The sequence below is a fragment of the Phascolarctos cinereus genome, unplaced genomic scaffold (assembly GCF_003287225.1).
Source record: "Phascolarctos cinereus isolate Bilbo 61053 unplaced genomic scaffold, phaCin_HiC Scaffold_5;HRSCAF=322, whole genome shotgun sequence".
NCBI classification, from domain to species: domain Eukaryota; kingdom Metazoa; phylum Chordata; class Mammalia; order Diprotodontia; family Phascolarctidae; genus Phascolarctos; species Phascolarctos cinereus.
The window spans coordinates 20,778,896-20,797,121 of NW_027555958.1; the positions used below are offsets into that span (position 1 = coordinate 20,778,896).

At 46.4% G+C, this 18,226-nt stretch overlaps 2 protein-coding genes across 2 annotated transcripts in view; one reads left to right on the forward strand and one right to left on the reverse strand.

Moving 5' to 3' along the window:
* The first annotated feature begins 7,352 nt into the window (after positions 1-7,352).
* Positions 7,353-9,707, forward strand: CLDN4 (claudin 4). The gene has a single exon (XM_021005828.2). It carries the CDS (start codon positions 7,601-7,603, stop codon positions 8,228-8,230), a length of 630 nt encoding a protein of 209 aa, XP_020861487.1. The 5' UTR covers positions 7,353-7,600; the 3' UTR covers positions 8,231-9,707.
* A 1,970-nt stretch (positions 9,708-11,677) lies between these two features.
* Positions 11,678-18,226, reverse strand: part of METTL27 (methyltransferase like 27) — a 19,169-nt gene continuing 12,620 nt past the window's right edge. The window contains 5 exon segments of the mRNA XM_078155443.1: positions 11,678-12,857; positions 12,859-12,897; positions 12,899-12,957; positions 12,959-13,023; positions 16,902-16,913. Coding sequence (XP_078011569.1) covers positions 12,773-12,857; positions 12,859-12,897; positions 12,899-12,957; positions 12,959-13,023; positions 16,902-16,913 — 260 coding nt within the window. The 3' untranslated portion in view covers positions 11,678-12,772.

Sequence of the window (18,226 nt, forward strand, 5' to 3'; positions counted from 1 at the left end):
CTCTTCAGTATTTTCTCCCCAAAATAATGAAGTTTATATTAGCAGAATTTCACCTACCATCACAGAAGGAAAGGAGACATCATTTTAAACAGGTGAGCCTTCTTTGAGCACCTCAAATAATTTCGTATGGGCAGCTTACTCTGCTTACGAATAAAACTGGCTGATATGCTTTTGAAAGCTGCATTTCTTAATGGTTTTGTAGTGACAGGACCTTGTAATTTAAACCAATCTTCAGTCAAAACTCTAGTACTACCTTCTAGAATGACATTTAAAATGCCTACTGTGTGCCCCACCTCCCAGCCCCCCCAGTAGTGAGCGTAAGCTTCCTGAGGGCAGGGACCATCGCTTTGGTCTTGTGCTCTTAATTCCCTGCTGTTCCTTGCATAGAGAGGATGTTGAATTAAATTTGATCCCTGGACTGCAGATTCAAAGGTAGAAGGTCAGTAGGCTGATTTTTAAGCCATATTCTATTTTTGGATCAATTGAATTCAAAATCTCATACCATTTGAACTTATTCAGGCAGAATGAAGAGATTGTTTCCAGTAAGCACATTGCTGGGAGGGCTGGTAAAGGACAGCATAGCTGCTTTCCTTGCGTGATTTTTCACAGTGATTCTCGTTTTCCCAGCTTCTTATTTGCAGAAGCCTGGATTGGGTTCGAGGAGATTGTATCAGGTTATCACTTTGCCCTTAAAAGCAATCCAAGGGTTTCGTTCAAATTTGCCAGGCTTGGTTTGAAAATCCCTTTGTCATTTTGCCAACACAATGGAAGTATTTTTAAGAATCTGGTGACATTTCCCACCTGGTGCCCAGGATCCCTAGAAATGAGGCCAAACTGGAGGCAGATGCCATTAGAGTCACGTTTGTTCTAAATTCAGAATGTGGTGAAGCAGCCTCTTTCTTAGATGCTAGTCTCAATAAACGCCACTGGCTCCCTATTACCTCTGGGATCAAATACACCCACACCCGCACCCACATACAACTGTTTGGCATTTGAAGCCCTTCACAGCCTAGCCCCAACCGACCTTTCCAACCTCATTACATATAACTCTCCTTCTCCCTTTACGATCCAGCCAAACTGGCTTTCTTGTTGTTTCTCAAAGGTGACACACTTTCTCCATTCTTCCTGCCTTTGTACAATCTGTCCCGAGTGCCTGGAAATCCCTCCCTCCTCCCCTCCACTTCTTGGAATCTTTGGTTTCCTTTAGACCTCAGCCCAGGTGCCACCTTCTGCAGGAGGGCTTGGCTGATCCCCCTAGAGGCTAGTGTCTCTCTTCTTCTGCCACCTTCATCTACGTAGTTAAGTATATTCCTATGTAATAGTCCTCTTGAAGAGGTGGGGTGGTGGTGGCAGATTCCACTTCCAGCATAGGCTGGAGGAGTGCCTTGTACCTATATAGACTTCTGGGATTTTGAGTTTTCACTCATCTTCTGGGATAAGGAAACATCCAACAGGATTTGGTATTGGGATGTAGGAGCTCTGGTCTTTGAAGTTCCTTCTGCTGTCATATCTTATTCCAGCATTTAGCACAGTACCTGGCACATAGTAAACACTTAATAAATACTGATTGATCTGTCTCCCTGGAGGTTGCCCTGAGTACTTGAAGACTATACTCATGGAATGTAAGTGCCAGGGAGGGTTTGTCAAGCCAGAAAGACTTTGAGTTCTGAGTTGGCATTGCAGGAAGGCATGATTTTGGCCTGTGTCTAGTGGTTTCCATTATCCTCTGACCCCATCCATGGTGTGGCACCAACACGGACTGCAGAGTAGATGGGTTTGCTGTACTCGCCTGTTTGCCAGCCCAATGTTTTTCTTTGACATATTCCTTGGAGTCATGGAGTCCCAAAATCATTTTGGAATGTAGTTGGAGAAATGTTGCTCTAGAGAATTACAGAAGGAAGGTCTCTCTGGGCAAGGGGAAGAAGGATATATTTGGAAATGAAGGTGATAAACCCCCCCAAAAGAAATCAATAAAGGACAAAACAGACCCTGAAATAAGATCAAAACCTCCACAATACCCCCAAGGTTTTCTGTTATGTATTTATCAAATTGTTCCTTTTCATTAATGCAGAAAACATCCTTATCTGAGTTTTAATGACTCAAAAAGGAAATTATTAGTAGTGGCCATGTGGTAACTCCCTCATGTTTGCAAGTGAACATTTATTTGAATAAGTGTAGAATCAAGATATTTCTTAAATTAAACCCTATTTTCAATGTTGCAATTGAATGAATGGAAGAATGAATCAATGAATGACAGAACAGAAGAGAGAAAGGAAGAAGGAAAGAAAGGAGGAAAAATAAAAGAAGGAAGAAAGAAAGAAAAGAAAAGAGAAAGACAGAAAGTTGTAGAAACCCACAGGAAATTGACTTTGAAATACAGAAACATCTTATGAAGCCCTGAGGGGGGGAAGCATAGGGGGTAAGGGTTAGGGTTGGGAGGGGACAGATGTCATAACCAGAGGCTGGGGCATTTAGGATGTGCCTGTATATCAAGAGGAGATCTCAGGATAGTCCAAAGTTTGATATGACGGAGACATTGAAAGAGAAGGGTGGGACAGGAAGAAGGTGCAAACATCCAGGCTACTTGTATCTGGGGGCAGGATGGCATCATGCAAACAAGACTAGATTTGAAGTCAAAGAATCTGGTTTCAAATCCTGCCTTGGTCATTTGCTAGCTGTGTGAACTTGGGCCAAAGATTGCTCATCCAAAAATAAAGGGTTGGGTTAGATTCATGAGAGTTCTTTAACTTTTCTGGGTCATGGCCCTGTTTGGCGGTACCTATGAATTTCTTCTCAGAAAACTGTTTTCACATTGATCAAACAAAACGTAAAAGAGCCAAGAAAACCAATTATGTTGAAATAGAATTATTAAAGTATTTTTTAAAAAAGCTCACAGATCCCAAGTTGAGAACCCTGGAGGTGTGACATCTTAGGTCCATTCCATCTCAAAGTCTGCGGTCCCATGAAAAGAGATGGGTTTTAGGACCAAGGAGAAGACACAGAAAAATCAGAAGAGGATTTTCCTTGGGAAGAAGGGTGATGGGACTGTAATTCCCTGGGCCAGTACCTAGCAGAGGGGGCTGTGGAGGATGGGAAATGAGAGTAACTACAGGGAGCAACTGGCCAATCAGGGTGACTAAACCAAGTGTGTGTATACAATGGAATGTCTTCTTCGTGTGCAGAAGCCCTGTGTGGGCACCGGATGGATGGCATGGGCTCCCCTGATAGGGAAGACTGGACTTCAGGAATGCAGGCAAGAATGCAGGAATCCAGCTTGTAGGAGGCAGAGAGGTAAGTGGGAAAGAACACTGGCTTAAGAGTGAGGGAGCCAGATTCAGATTCTACCCCCTGAAGCTGACTCCCTTGTAAACCTAGGGGGCAAGTCCCCTTACTTTCCTAGGCCTCAGTTACCACATCTGCAGAATGATGGCAGTGACCTAGGTAGCCTCTGAGTTCCCTTCCAGCTCTGAATCAGGACTCCCTGGCTTCCTTCAAGAGTTCAGATCAAAGTGTTAGCTCTTATATGAGTCCTGTCCTGAGACTGTCCAGCTGCCAGAGCCTCTCCTCCCTAGCTACCTTTTTTTTTAAAAAAAATTGGTATGCATGTATGTATGTATGTATTTATGTATGTATGTATGTATTTAATTTATTCTTGAGTAGAGTGTAATCTTCTTGAGGGCAGGTTTTGTTTCTATTCTTTTTGAAAAAATTGTATCCCTATCAACTAGCACTATTCCTGCTACATACTAGGTTCTGATTATGTCTGTTGAAAATTCAATAAAGTCATTCAACAATGTCTGTTGAATGAATGAATAAATAAATGGACAGAAGAGCAGTTATCTTTAGGAAGGGGCAGTGAAGAGAGAGACTAGAAGAGATTTGGAGAGATTGCAAAGGGCTGCGACTGGACACTGGGCCATTTTTCTTTTTAGGCAATTGGAGTTAAGTGACTTGCCCAGGGTCACACAGCTAGTAAGTGTTTGAGGCCAGATTTGAACTCAGGTCCTCCTGACTCCAGGGCCAGTGTTCTATCCACTGAGCCACCTAGTTGCCCCCCAAAGCCATTTCTTATTAATATATTTCTTATATATTTTTTGCATGTGGGACCATGACGGTGTTTTTTGTTGGTGTTTTTTTTTTTTGGTGGGGAGTTTTGTTTCTTTGTTTGTTTGTTTTTGGTTAGGCAATGGGGTTAAGTGACTTGCCCGGGGTCACACAGCTAGCAAGTGTTATATGTCTGAGGCTGGATTTGAACTCAGCTCCTCCTGAATCCAGGGTTGGTGCTCTATCCAATTCATCACCTAGCTGCCCCCTTGGGGGGGAGTTTCGGAGGGAGGAGTGATAAGGAGATTTTCTTTTAGAAGAAGGGGCTTTTAAGAAAGAGAATTTCTGTGAAGGAACATTGGTCCATCGAGGAGGAGGGGATTCTGTGGGTTGGGGGAAGAATTGACTTGAGGGGTTTGGGAGGGAGGCCATGGGCATGGTTTGTAGGGCTAAGAGAGGGTTTTAGAGGTTGGGAAAGGTGAAGGGGGGGCTGGGGGACCTTTGGGGGAATCTTACATGGGGAAGTATAGGCCCTGCTGGGGGGTGGGGCACCACCCTATAGTCCTGTTCTCAGGAGCTGGCTCCAATGGGTGTGGCTGGGTCAGCTTGGCTGGAGGTCAGGCCACAGTCATCTTTGCTCCATCTCCTTGGTCGCTTTGGCAGAACAGGTTCTTCCAAATAGTTGTTGCAGGTTTGGCTGGTATGGAGACAGCCTGAGTTAATCACCCGCTTACTGGGAACTGCCTTTGCCCTGACCCCCAGGGTCTGCAAACTTCTTCAGAGAAGGATCTTAGATTCACAGACCTAGCGTTGGAAAGGACTAGCTTGTCCACTCCTCTCTTTTTACAGATGACGAAACCAAGACCTGAGAAGCAACATCACTTGGCCGAGGTCACAGGTAGTAAGCATTTGAACTTGAACCCAGATCCCAGCTTTTCCAAAATCAGCTCTTTTCCTACTGCACCACCCACCATTCTTGGTAGGGCAGGGAGAGGGGTAGCTGATAAAGCCTGGGGACCCCCTCCCCCCTTAGGTGGGTGGGGACCTTCCTCAGGCAACAGTCAACAAGTATTTATTAGGTGCCTGCTATGTATTAGGACCTGTGAATACAGACATAAAAATAAAAGTCCCTTTACCCAGAGACTTTTTTATTCTCTCCAGGGTCAGCAGGAACTTGCCCATGGAACTGCTTACTGGCTCTTCTTTCTTTTGCCCCTAAACATCTGGCCATAACTCTCAACAGCTGGATGTGAAACCTACATAAAGCTCTTCCTCTGAGTTCATCATGAGGATTCCTGAGTTTCTTCCTCCCTTCCTTGTTCTGTCCCTCCCTCCCTTCCTTCCTTCCTTCCTTCCTTCCTTCCTTCCTTCCTTCCTTCCTTCCTTCCTTCCTTCCTTCCTTCCTTCCTTCCTTCCTTCTCAGACATCCCCCTTCCTGGACTCCTTGACTGATTCAACCAGGCAGCAGCAAAGCCCATCCATTTCCCCACCTACCAATGTTTATCACTTCTATCCTCTCCTTTCTGTTCCCACTGCCAACACCCACATCCAGGCCCTCATTACCTCCCATCTGGCCTATTGCAGAAACTTCCTAATTGGTTTCCCAACCACTAGTCTTTCCCTCCTCCAATCCAGCCTCTTTGTTGCCTCCAGATTAATCTCCCTAAAGCAATGAGGAATCCAAATTCCCCAGGCTGGCACCAGCCTTATCTCATCGAACTCCCCCACACTTTATCCTGTGTGCTATAATGGATTCCTCCCTATGCCTGGGGCACACCCCTCTAGTCCCTATCTTGGTATTTTTGCTTCTCTCCCAAGGGGTCCTCCCGCTCCACCTCTAGCAATAATCTTCAGGGTCCAGCTCCGAGGCCACCTCCTCCAGGAAGCCTTCTCTCATCCCTTCATCCCCATCCCCAGTGGAGATCTCTTTCCTTTACTGACCTCCTCTAATATCTGCTTGGGTCTCTGAAGGCACTTATGACTACATCATTCATCACTACTTCTCCTACTTCATCTAGTTATTTGAGTAATTGCCCACTTCCCCTTAGCACACCAAGATCTCTGTGGGGGTAAGGACCACTGTGAATCCTGTTAATGATGTCTTCTTCATAGACTTAAAGCTGGAAGAGAACTTTGAAGATATCTGGTCCAAATCTATCATTTTACAGATGAGGAAACCGAAGCACAGTGAGATTAAGAGCCTTGCTCAAGGTGGCACAGATAACAAGGAGCAGCACAGACAGCCAAGTTTCTGTCCTGCAGACGGTTAGGCTGGTCCTCTCTACCACCCCTCTGGTAGGGCCAGAATTAGAACCCAGATCTTCTGACTCTAATGTCAGAACTTTCTATTGCACAATGCTTCCTCTCTAGCTCCTTTGCTTCCTACCTGTCTCATCTTGGGCAAACTGTGTTCCCTTTTGAGCTTCGGTTTCCTCATCTGTAAAACAAAGGAGTAGTACTAGATGGTCTCCAACGACCCTTCCATTTTTAGATTTGTGGACAGACTGTTCAATATCCTCAGGAGAAACAGAGGAAATGCTCCTGAAAGAGACTCTATCTCTCCCCCCCCCCTTTTAGTAAGGGATACTTTTTAGACACTCCGCCTTTTTAAGAAGAGAAAGTGTAATGGAGGATCAGAGGGATTCATTCAATTCGCACTCTTTTGAAAGATGTGTGTGGGGGGGGCCGGTCCATTAATGGGTTGAAGGGACTGGCCCCAGTTCTGGACATCCAGCCCTAGGCTCTACAGGATGAGATTGTGCAGGGTAAGTGCTGAGGCCAGCTAGGAGGATGCTGATGCCTATCAACACCTGCCAGTAATGATGATAATACTAATTATCTTTGTTATTGCTATTTAAAATCAGGCTGACAGCAACAGTAGCAGCCTCCTTCCCCTGGAGGATTTCCACACCCCACCTTAGCATACTCTCAGGTCTCCTCTCCCCAGCCTAGGTGGGAGAGAGCTGTTCGATCCAGGGGAAAAGCTACACTGAGGTTCCCCCAGGACCAGCCTCCCAGGCCCTGGGGCCCCTGGCTCCCTCCTGCCCTTGGGGAGTCACCCTTCTTATTGGGGGGGGCTGACTCAGACCTGTCTGCCTCTGATCTGACCCCAGCACTCTGAGACTTTAAAGGGAGAGTTGAGTTTCCTCTGAGACTCACTCTCCAGAATGTCAGGCTGGGTGAGTCAGGGCCCCAGTCTCCTCCCAGGGGACTGAAAGTGTCTTTGTTGCTGGTTACCCTGGCAGGAATCCGGAGAAACTAGTCAGATGGAGGCCCAGGTCGAAACCCCGCCTCCTCCTCCCTCCCCCTTGCCACGCCCTCAAGCCTTATAACTCCCTAACATCTGGCGGGAAGCTTCATCAGTTGCACCTGCGAGGAGGAAAGTCTTGCCTTTATCTGCCTTATTTTGGAAAGTGACCATTCAGAGCTCCCTCCTCACCTGGACTTCCCTCCCTAAAGAACTTGAAGCTGAGATCTTGAACCCCAGCCTCTCCGGGTGCTCAGCTCTAGCGTTTCTTGCTTCTCTTGGTTTTCGGCTCCGTCTCAGGCTGAGGGGATGGGGTCCATGGGGCTCCAGATAATGGGCATTGCCCTGGCCGTGCTGGGCTGGCTGGCTTCCATGCTGTCCTGCGCGCTGCCCATGTGGCGGGTGACAGCCTTCATTGGCAGCAACATCGTGACTGCCCAGACCATCTGGGAGGGTCTATGGATGAACTGCGTGGTCCAGAGCACGGGCCAGATGCAATGCAAGGTGTATGACTCGTTGTTGGCCCTGCCCCAGGACCTGCAGGCTGCCAGGGCCCTAGTGGTCATCTGCATCATCGTGGCAGCACTCGGCGTCCTTCTGGCCCTGGTGGGTGGCAAGTGTACCAACTGTGTGGAGGATGAGACCTCCAAGGCCAAGACCATGATCGTGGCTGGCATTGTCTTTATCCTGGCTGGCATCCTGGTCATCATTCCCACCTCCTGGACTGCCCACAACATTATCCGGGACTTCTACAATCCTCTGGTGGCCTCTGGACAGAAGAGGGAGATGGGTGCCTCTCTGTACATTGGCTGGGCTGCCTCAGGCCTGCTTATGCTCGGAGGGGCTCTGCTGTGCTGCAACTGCCCACCCCGGAGTGAGAAGTCCTACTCAGCTAAGTACACTGCTGCCCGCTCTGCCCCCACCAGCAACTACGTGTAGGGAGTATGGGGAGGACAATGGACAGAAGGGAAAAGGGACAGTGAAGCCTGCTGTGGGTGTCCTTCCTCGCCCCCACCTCCTTACCTGTACCCAGGCTGGACACATCCTTTTCTCTTCAGTTCTCCCTGACCATTTGGGCCCTAGTGCTTGGCAGAGACTGAACTCTTCCCTGGACAGAGAACCTGGCCCAAGCCCCTAATGTCTCCCTGTGCCTGGAGTCTGGGTGGGTGGGAGGGTAAGGGTGGGTTGGTGCCTGTTGGAATCAGCAAGCACACAATGCCAGGGGGATGCTACCTGTTCTAGCTGGAGTGCCCTCTCCAGATCCTCCCTTCTCTCAAAAACACCCTCACCTGACTCCTTCTGGGGGTGCCTGGAAACCTAGGGCTTTCTCTTCTGAGAAACTCAGTGGGAGTGGGCTGGGGGCAGGAGCAGGGCCCTGCCTTTCTGGTACACTGAAGCTGGTCCTGCAGTTTCCCAGAAAGAGAAAGAGGAAGAATTGTTGGTGGAGTTGGCTGAGATCCCATCCCACTGCCTGGGGGCTCCCAGAAACAGAGAAGGAAGAGACCTGGACTGTTGAGCTGCCTGAGCGGGCTTGGTCCTTTAGCCAGGGGCTCAATGTCACAGAGCCAGTGCTGGCTGGTTTCCTCCCGCCCTCCTGGAGTGTGTGTGTGTGTTTGTGTGTTTGTGTGTGTGTGTGTGTGTGTGTGTGTGTGTGTGTGTGTGTGTGTACCCTCAAATGGGCACGTCCTCAAACCCATTTCCAATCCTGTATGTATGCTCCGTGGTCCCCATCTCTCCTCCTTTCCCCCCTAATCTATCGGGGTTCACCTTTTGTACTGCGGTTTCCTCTAGAAGTAAAGGTGTCCCTGAGGGGCCCTCTCTAAGGAAGCAGGGAGCCCGCCCACTCACCCCAGCAGCTCACTGAAACTCAGCATCATGGATAGGCAGGGGATAGTTCAGGTGGCCCAGCCCGTCTCCCATCTCTGCCCTAGTGACAACAGCCCCAAAGTGGGCCAACTGGTTTGGGAGGTGGGTGAGTGAGGTAGGCCCAAAGGGGGGTGGTGGCTCACCTTGTCTCCTCCCTGCCCTCTCCCATTTTCCTGTTTGCAAAGTTCTCAGGACAAACAAATGGGGAGGGGACTTTCCAGAATCCCTGGTCTCCCTGAACCTCCCCCTCCCCAGAACCCTAAGTGACTTGCTCCCTCCCACCTCAGGGCAACTCAACTTTAGAATGTGGGGGGAGCAGGGCAGGGCAGAGCCCTGGAGAAGATGATCCTGAGGAGCTAAGACTTGGCTCCTCCAAAGGATTTGGGTGGGTTGGGGAGTAGGGAGTGCAGATGAAGAGGCATTTCTCTGTTTCCCCCCTCCCCCCATGGTTTTGGGCAGCTTTCTGCCTAGGATAATGTTTCTGGTTGTAATTAAAAATATCCATACATTGTAATTATTATTTTCTACAATAAACTGGGTCTGTACATGATAGCATTGCCTCGGCTCTCTGATTTCAATTTTAGGGTGGAAGGGATGGGGTGGAGGTGGAGGTTGAGGGTGAGAGAAGAAGAGTTAGGAGAAGGAGGAAGTACTTGGGGGCCTAGTAAGAAAACCTGAATCTCAGCTGTCTGGGATAACAAAAATAAACTAGATTTGGGATTGGAGTCTAGGGTTCCAGGTATTCTAGGAAAGAGCCTGCTGGACATGGGCTCTCTCCCAGTTTCTTCCAAACACATATTCCATTATCCTGGGGGTGGTTGTGGTGGTGGTGGTGGTGGTGAACTCTTCAAATTCTGCCTTCATTGAGTTATAGAATCATAGGTTGGTTGGTTGGTTTTACCTTGAAGAGACCTTAGAAACCATCAAGTCCCATCAGGCCTATTCTCCGTACTCTTGAACTGTAGCTATAGCCATCATAGGACCAAGTGTGTCAGGTGTGGCCACAGGTCACAGGTTAATAGCAGGAATGAGGGTAGGTACGGTGAGGGGGGCAGGGCTTTATGAATGTGTTTGAGGATTTCTATGGACCCCTGGATATCTTCAATGGAAAGTAATGAAAAGGTCTGTGCCTCCTGGGATGGAGGACTTAGGAATGGGGGCTCAGTGCTAGATGGGAGCTCAGTCCTGGGGAAAGAAACTTTGTGTCGAGGTGTCAGGCTCAGTATTGGGAAGAGTACTAAGCACCAGGAATGAGAGAGAGAGAGAGAGAGAGAGAGAGAGAGAGAGAGAGAGAGAGAGAGAGAGAGAGAGAGAGAGAGAGAGAGAGAAAGAACGAACACATACAGTGTCGGGTTGCAGGGTCAGTGTGAAGGAGCTCAGGGCTCAAGATTTTGACAAGAATAGAAACTCTGTGTCAGGGATGGAAGGGGTGTGTTGGATTCAGGAGATTAAGGAACAGAGACAGCCACACCCACCTGGAACTAAGCTAACTGAGTTTATTGAATAACATACAAACTGTGTGGACATAATCGCTCATTAAAAAAATATACAAAAAGTCGTCTGTGTTTTGTCTTGTCTTACTGGCATCTGAGCAATCCATTAGTCAGCTTGCAGAAGGCAGGAGCTGTCCAGGCCAAGCCCCTGGCCCTGGTTGAGGTTTTCCACAGGGGCGCACAGGGAGGGAGAAATGCTAACCTAGGGTGAATAAGCTGTCTATGCCTTTGAATTCACCCATCCTGAGTAATGAGATAAGCCTGGTCCCAGGGGTTGGCAGGCTGCCTTTGGAGTCCCAGCAGGCTCTGGGGAGTATTCATCGGTCATTCTAGCTGGCTCTAGCAGCTTGTCCCTGCCCCGCCCCTCTCTCTTTGGATGAATGGGTCTGAATCACCAGGGCTTCATTAGCCGGCATGGGGCTGGGGATGAAGGTGGTGGTGGGGGGGAGAAGGTGAGTGTTACCTTCAGGAATCCAGTCCCACCCAGGAAGGAGAGTCTTCCAACTTGTCCCCCACCCCAGGCCTCTGGTGCACCTTCAGTTGTAACCTCTCCCCTTACCCCCAACCTGGAATGTTTTGCCTGGAGGGGTTGGTAATGACTTCTGAAATAGAACAACTCAGAGAAATCCATCTTGGCCAGGAGATCAAGAAGGGGCTAGAGGTGAGGGGTTGATGGGTGGGAGGACTTGGAGGGGGCATAAAGCATTCTTGGCAGAACTCCTTGTACCCCCCCCCCCCCGGGCTTCCTACAAGTTGCCAAGTCCTGTGGGTCTGACCTCCACCGCCTCCCCTTCTCCCAGGCTACCATCACTTGCTGCCTCCTGCCTCTCCTTTTTCCCCTCCCTCCTTCATAAAATCAATGCCTTAACCTAGTGAATTTCCTAACCCTCTTCTCTCCATCCTTCCAACATTAAAATAATTGCACGGATCTCACATGAGAGTAGTTGTCCTATTATTATCCACTGGAGGAGAAAATCCCGAATGACAAAAGACTTCTGTGAAGTCAGTAATGCTTCTTAATTCTCACTTTAATGGCAGTAGCAGCTACACACATTTGGACAATAGTCATAGATGGGTTTGAGATAGATGATTTATTTGATCTACAGAAGGTATGTTTGCTTATTTATAAAACTGAGTCATTTAATGAGATAGGATCAGTAGGGTGAAGTAGAAATAATGCTGAATTTGGAGTGAGGTGATTTAAGGTTCAAATCCTCCATGGCTTGGGGCATGTCAATTCCCTTCTCTTAGACTCAGAATGAATGGAACTGCAGAATGAGTGGAATTGATGCGCTGGGATTTGGAGTCAGAGGACCTGGGTTCAAATCCTGGTCACATTTTATCTGGGTAACTTTGGGTAGTTCACAACCCCTCTGAGCCTCAGTTTCCTCATCTGTAAAATGAGGGAGTTGGATTAGGTGGCTTCTCAAGTCCTTTCTAGCTCTAAATCTATGAGTCTGTGGATAACTCTGAGCACTCCCCCCTCCACACAAACCCTTTAATGGTGGAATTTCAGGTGCCAGTGACAGGTGGTGGGGGAGAGATTTGAGAAATGGTGGGACCGCCCTCAAATTATACCACATACCATGTCCATTGCATAATGCTGTGATGGATTTGATGGGTAGGACCTGGGCTTAGCAAGACCATAGAACCACAAGCTCTCAAAAACTAGAGACAAGTTAGGGACTGTTCGGCCCAATCCCATTGCCCACTGTTTTCCAGGAAGAGGAAACTGTAGTTCAGGAAGGGAAAGGACTTGTCCAAGATCACACAGCTAAGTCAGTGGCAGACCTGGGACTAGAATCCAGGGGGTAGACACTGATTTAACTTTTATTTTAAAAAATAAGTAACAATTGGGTCTCAAATTTACATGCCGCTAACTTTTCTTTATTTTTTTAACTGCTAATTTTTCAAACTGTTTCCCTCTTTTAATTCATTGTATCTGCAGACCATCTCTGAGGGACCAGAGCAGGATTGATTTGTCCCTCATTTTACAGATGAGAAAAATCAAGTTGAGGCATCAATCAGTATTTGTTAAGTGCCTACTATGTGCTAGGCATCATGTGACTTGTGTGAGGCCACACAGCTGACCAGTGGCCCACAGTCTTCTGCTTGTAGCCCATTAGATCCCAATGGCATTGGCTGGGGTAGCTTCCTGTTTACAATAGAGGTAGAGAACTCCAGGGATGAAGCCATTGTTGCTTCCCAGAGCCTGCAGCCTCTTGCTCTGATGTGGCCTGTTCCCACCACAGTGTGGACTAGAATTTGCTTCCATTCCCCAGCCTGCTCCAGTCTTGCCGGCTCTGCCTTCCAAGGCCTCTTTGTAAGGCAGATTTGAAGAGTTGGCTCTCATGGTGAGACATACCAGACCCCCTAGGGGAGAGAAGGAGGGAGAGGGGAGACCCAGAGATCTCTAAGCCTGATCTCTAGGCATCTCCCCACTCCCCCATAAGGACAAATAGCTTTCACCTTGCCTTTTTACTGAGTGCTGGTGGCATGTCCAATGCTAAGCTGGCCAATGGGAGCCTGGTCTCTTGGGGAGCTCACAGTGTAGCCTGAGAGGCAAGGGTCACATGAAATAGTTAAGTCACAAAACAAGACATTCTTGGGCAGAGCCAAGATGGCAGGGAAAAGGCAACCATTCACCTGGGCTTTTCCCCAAACCCCTTCAAATGCCTTTAAATAATGCCATAAAACAATTTCTGAAGCAGCAGAACCTACAAAAGGACAGGGTGAAATAATTTTTCAGCCAAAGACAACTTAGAAGATTGGCAGGAAAGGTCTGTTGTGTTTGGATAAGAGCGGAACATAGTATAGCACAGGCTGCACCAACACAGCCCCAGCCCCAGCAAACCCCAAAACCCAGCAGGTCTTGAGAGCCACTGAATTAGCAGTGGCAGCAGCTGCCTCCTGAGCTCTCAGCCCATAGATGGTAAAGAGGTTGAACAACTGGTCAGAATGAGAATCTAGACGCCTCTTTGCTAGCACTGAGGCAAAATTCTGTTGCTTTGCCATACTCAGATCTGGTTCACAGGCCTGGGTGGCCATCCCAGGGCAAGAAGGAGCTCTAACTAGCACATCGGAGCTTGTATCCACAGTAGAACGAGGATTCTCCTTACAATTCTAGGCTAGAAAAGAGTGCTTACGGTCTCTCACAGACTAGAGAACAGGCCAGGAGAGTAGTAAATACACATCTCCTTAGATCATACCACCTTGGAAGTACAGAAAACTTAAAAAACCCTAGAAGTATCTCTGAAAACACCTGCACAAAATCCCTGAAGCTTGGGACAGTATGCCTCCACTCTAAAAGCAGAACCCCACTTTAACAAAGAGTTAAAAGTTAAGAAACAGGCTAGGAAAATGAGCAAATAACAGAAAAAATGCTGACCCTAGAAAGTTACTATGGTGACAAGGAAGATCAAAACACAAACTCAAAATAAGATAACAAAATCAAAGCTCCTACATCCAAAGCCTCTGAGAAAAACATGAATTGGTCTCAGGCCGTGGAAGAGCTCAAAAAGGATTTCAAAAATCAAGTAAGAGAGGTCGAGGAAAAACTGGGAAGAGAAATGAGAGTGACGCAAACAAATTATGAAAAATGAGCCAACAGTTTGGTAAAGGACACACACACACACACACACACACACACACACACACACACACAAATACTGAAGAAAATAACACCTTAAAAAAACAGACTTGGCCAAATGGCAAAAGAGGTCCAAAAAGGCAATGAGGAGAAGAATGCCTTAAAAAGCAGAATTGGCCAGATGGAAAAAAGGTACAAAAATTCACTGAAGAAAAACCTCCTTAAAAAGTAGAATTGGCCAAGTGGAAAAGGAGGTATAAAAGCTCACTGAAGAAAATAATTCCTTAAAAATTAGAATGGAGCAAATGGAAGCGAATGACTTTATGAGAAATCAAGACACAATAAAACAAAACCAAAAGAATGACAAAATAGGAGATGATGTGAAATATCTCACTGGAAAAACAACTGACCTGGAAAATAGATCCAGGAGAGATAATTTAAAAATTATTGGACTACCTGAAAGCCATGATCAAAAAAAGAGTCTAGACAGCTTTCAAGAAATTATCAAGGAAAATTACTCTGATATTCTAGAACCAGAGGGTAGAACAGAAAACAAAAGAACCCACCAATTACCTCCTGAAAGAGATCCCCAAATGAAAACTCCCAGGAATATTCTAGCCAAATTCCAGAGCTCCCAGGTGAAGGAGAAAATATTAAAAGCAACCAGAAAGAAATAATTCAAGTATCATGGAACCACAGTCAGGATAACACACAATTTAGCAGCTTCTATGTTAAAGGATTGGAGGGCTTAGAATGTGATATCCTGGAGGGCAAAGGAACCAGGATTACAACCAAGAATCACCTACCCAGCAAAACTGAGTAGAATCCTTCAGAGGAAAAAATGGATATTCAATGGAATAAGAACTTTCAAGCAGTCCTGATGAAAAGACCAGGGATGAATAGAAAATTTGACTTTCCAATACAAGACTCAAGAGAAGCATGAAAAAGTAAACAGGAAATCATAAGGGACTTAATAATGTGAAACTGTTTACATTCCTACATGGGAAGATGATACTTGTGACTCATGAGAACTTTCTCATTAAGGCGGTTAGAAGGAGTATATATAGACAGAGGGCACAGGTGTGAGTTGAATATGAAGAGATGATATCTAAAAAATAAAATTAAGGAGTGAGACAGGAATATACTAGGAGAAAAGGAAAAGGAGAGGTAGAATGGGGTAAATTATCTCACATAAAAGAGGCAAGAAAAAGCTTTTTACAGTGGAAGGGAGTGAGTGAATCTTACTCTCATCAGAATTGGCTCAAAGAGGGAATAACACACACACTCAATTGGGTATAGAAATCTATCTTACCCTACAGGAAAGTAGGAGGGGAAGGGGATAAGAGCAGGCAGGGAATGATAGAAGGGAAGGCAGAGTCAAGGAAGGGGTAGTCAGAATACACTTTTGAGGAGGGACAGGGTGAAAGGAGAGAGAGAATAGAATAAACAAGGGGGAATAGGACGGAGGGGAAATAAATTAGCAATTGTAACTGTGAAAACAATTTTGAGGCAAGTTTCTCTGATAAAGGCCTCATTTCTCAAACATACAGAGCACTGAGTCAAATTATAAAAATAAGAGCCATTCCTCAATTGATAAATGATCAAAAGATATGATGTTTTCAGATGAAGTAATCAAAGCTATCTATAGCCCTAAGTCACTATGGATTGGAGAAATTCAAATTAAAACAATTCTGAGGTACAAACTTGTACCTATTAGATTGGCTAATAGGACAGAAAAGGTAATGTTGAAGGGGATGTGGGGAAAATGAGACATTCATGCACTGTTGGTGGAGTTGTGAACTGATTCAACCATTCTGTACAGCAATTTGGAACTTTGCCCAAAAGGCTATAAAACCATGTATACTCATTGATCTAGCAATACCTCTACTAGGTCTGTATCCCAAAAGAGGTTAACAAAACAAAAAGGAAAAAATCAAGACATTCTTACAAGATCTGTGGTTTAGAAGAGGGAGAAAGAGATGCTAGTAGGTAGTCAGGGAGGACTTCCCAGAGGAGGTGAAACTTTAAAGTCATCTAACTCAGAGCCTGAAGGGATCTGAGAGATTGCTGGTCCAAGCAGGTGATTTTTACAGTTGGGAAAAATACGACCCAGAGAAGCCAGGTCACACAGGCCCAAGATCACATAGCTCACGAGTGTCTAAGGCAAGGGTTGAAGCTTAGGTCTTTTGACCTCAACATCCATAATGAAATTATCTTCCTAGAGGGATCGAGACTTCAGGAAACACAACCATGGGACAACCCTCTCATTTTACCAAGGAAGGAACAGAGGCCCAGAGAGATGAGGATGCTTGTCCAAGGTCATATAATAAATGGAAAAACCAGGATTTGAACCCAGGTCTCTTGACTCTGAATCCACTGTTCATCCCATTTCCTCACACAAACTATTTGCACTAAGGTAGGACTTAGATAGTTGGGGGAAGGTATTTTGTCAAGTGGAAATGAGATGGAAGGAGAAATAAGGAAGGCATATGGAGGAGATAAGGAAATACCTCTCCTGGAGCCTTTATCTCACCCTGTGCTTTGCTCAGTAGATACTTTGCAAATACTCCTCTAGTGAGATGCCCTGTACCCTAACTCTGGCCCCCAGCCAATGCCTAGCCACGAGAGGTACAAAAATTCTTGATGTTGTACCATCAGTCACCTGGGACAGTAACTGAAGGCATATTTGAGAGTCTCACTTAGCAGCTAGGAGCAGCTTGTTGGCTTCTGGTGAGAATCCAGAAAATCTCACTATGGAACACCTGCAGATTTACCAGATGGTTGTCAAAGTACCTGTGTTAATAGGACTATAATGATATGATCCAGTTGCACAGTCCTCCAGCCCAGCTCTCCCCTATTTTTCCACACTTGGTGATCACTGATACTCAACTCTGGCCCCATGTTGTTTCCTGATTCTGGGTCTTTGCTTACCCCTCACCATGAGCCCAATGCCCTGGATTTGTCTGCACTTTTTCAGCTCCTCATGGTCTTTAGGGCCTATCTCCTCTAAGGGGCTTCCCTGGCCATCCCAGTCCATAGCCATCTCTTCTCTGAATTCATTTGAAAGGACAATCATCATGTACACCAGACCAGACCATACAGTTTAAGAGCTGGAAAGGACATTAGAAATTCTTGAGTCCAAACCTCTCATTTTACACATAAGAGAACCAGAGATTCTAAGTATAGATGGTCAACTTCAAAAGACTTAGGAGCTCTGATTTAATACAATAACCAACCATGATTCCAAAGGACTCATGAGGAAACATGTTGCCCACCTCCAGAGAGAGACCTGATGAACTCAGTGCAGGTTAAAGCATATCTTCTTTCCTTCTTTCCTTCTTTCCTTCTTTCCTTCTTTCCTTCCTTCCTTCCTTCCTTCCTCTTCCTTCCTTCCTTCCTTCCTTCCTTCCTTCCTTCCTTCCTTCCTTCCTTCCTTCCTTCCTTCCTTCCCTCCGCTAATATGGACACTTGTTTTGCATGACTATACATATCTGTAATTTTTTAAAATCTTCTCAACGGGTAGGGGAGGAGGAGGAATGAGGGAGAGAATTTGGAATTGAAAATAAAATAAAATTGAATTTGAAAAAAAAAGAGAGAAAAACAAGTGTAGTGGGGAGAGCTCTGAACTTGGTATCAGAAAGTCCTGCCTCAGCCACTTATTTGCTGTGTGATTCCAGGCTGTTACTGTGACCTCTCCCAGGCTCAGTCTCCTCATCTATAAAATAGGGATAATATTTCCTAAGGTTGTTGTGAGGATCAAATGAGGTATTTGTGAGATGCTTTGCAAATCTTAAGGCAATGTGCAAGTGTAAGCTACTACTACAATTGTCCAGCCCACCCAGGTAATGAGTAGCAGAGCTGGGCTTTGATCTCAGGCCCTCTGGGATGCTGGGGATTCCATTCAGTGGAATTTACAACGCCACACTCAGCACTGGAGAGGCACCTTGGTACAGGGAAAAGGCACTGATCCTGGAGTCAGAGGACCTG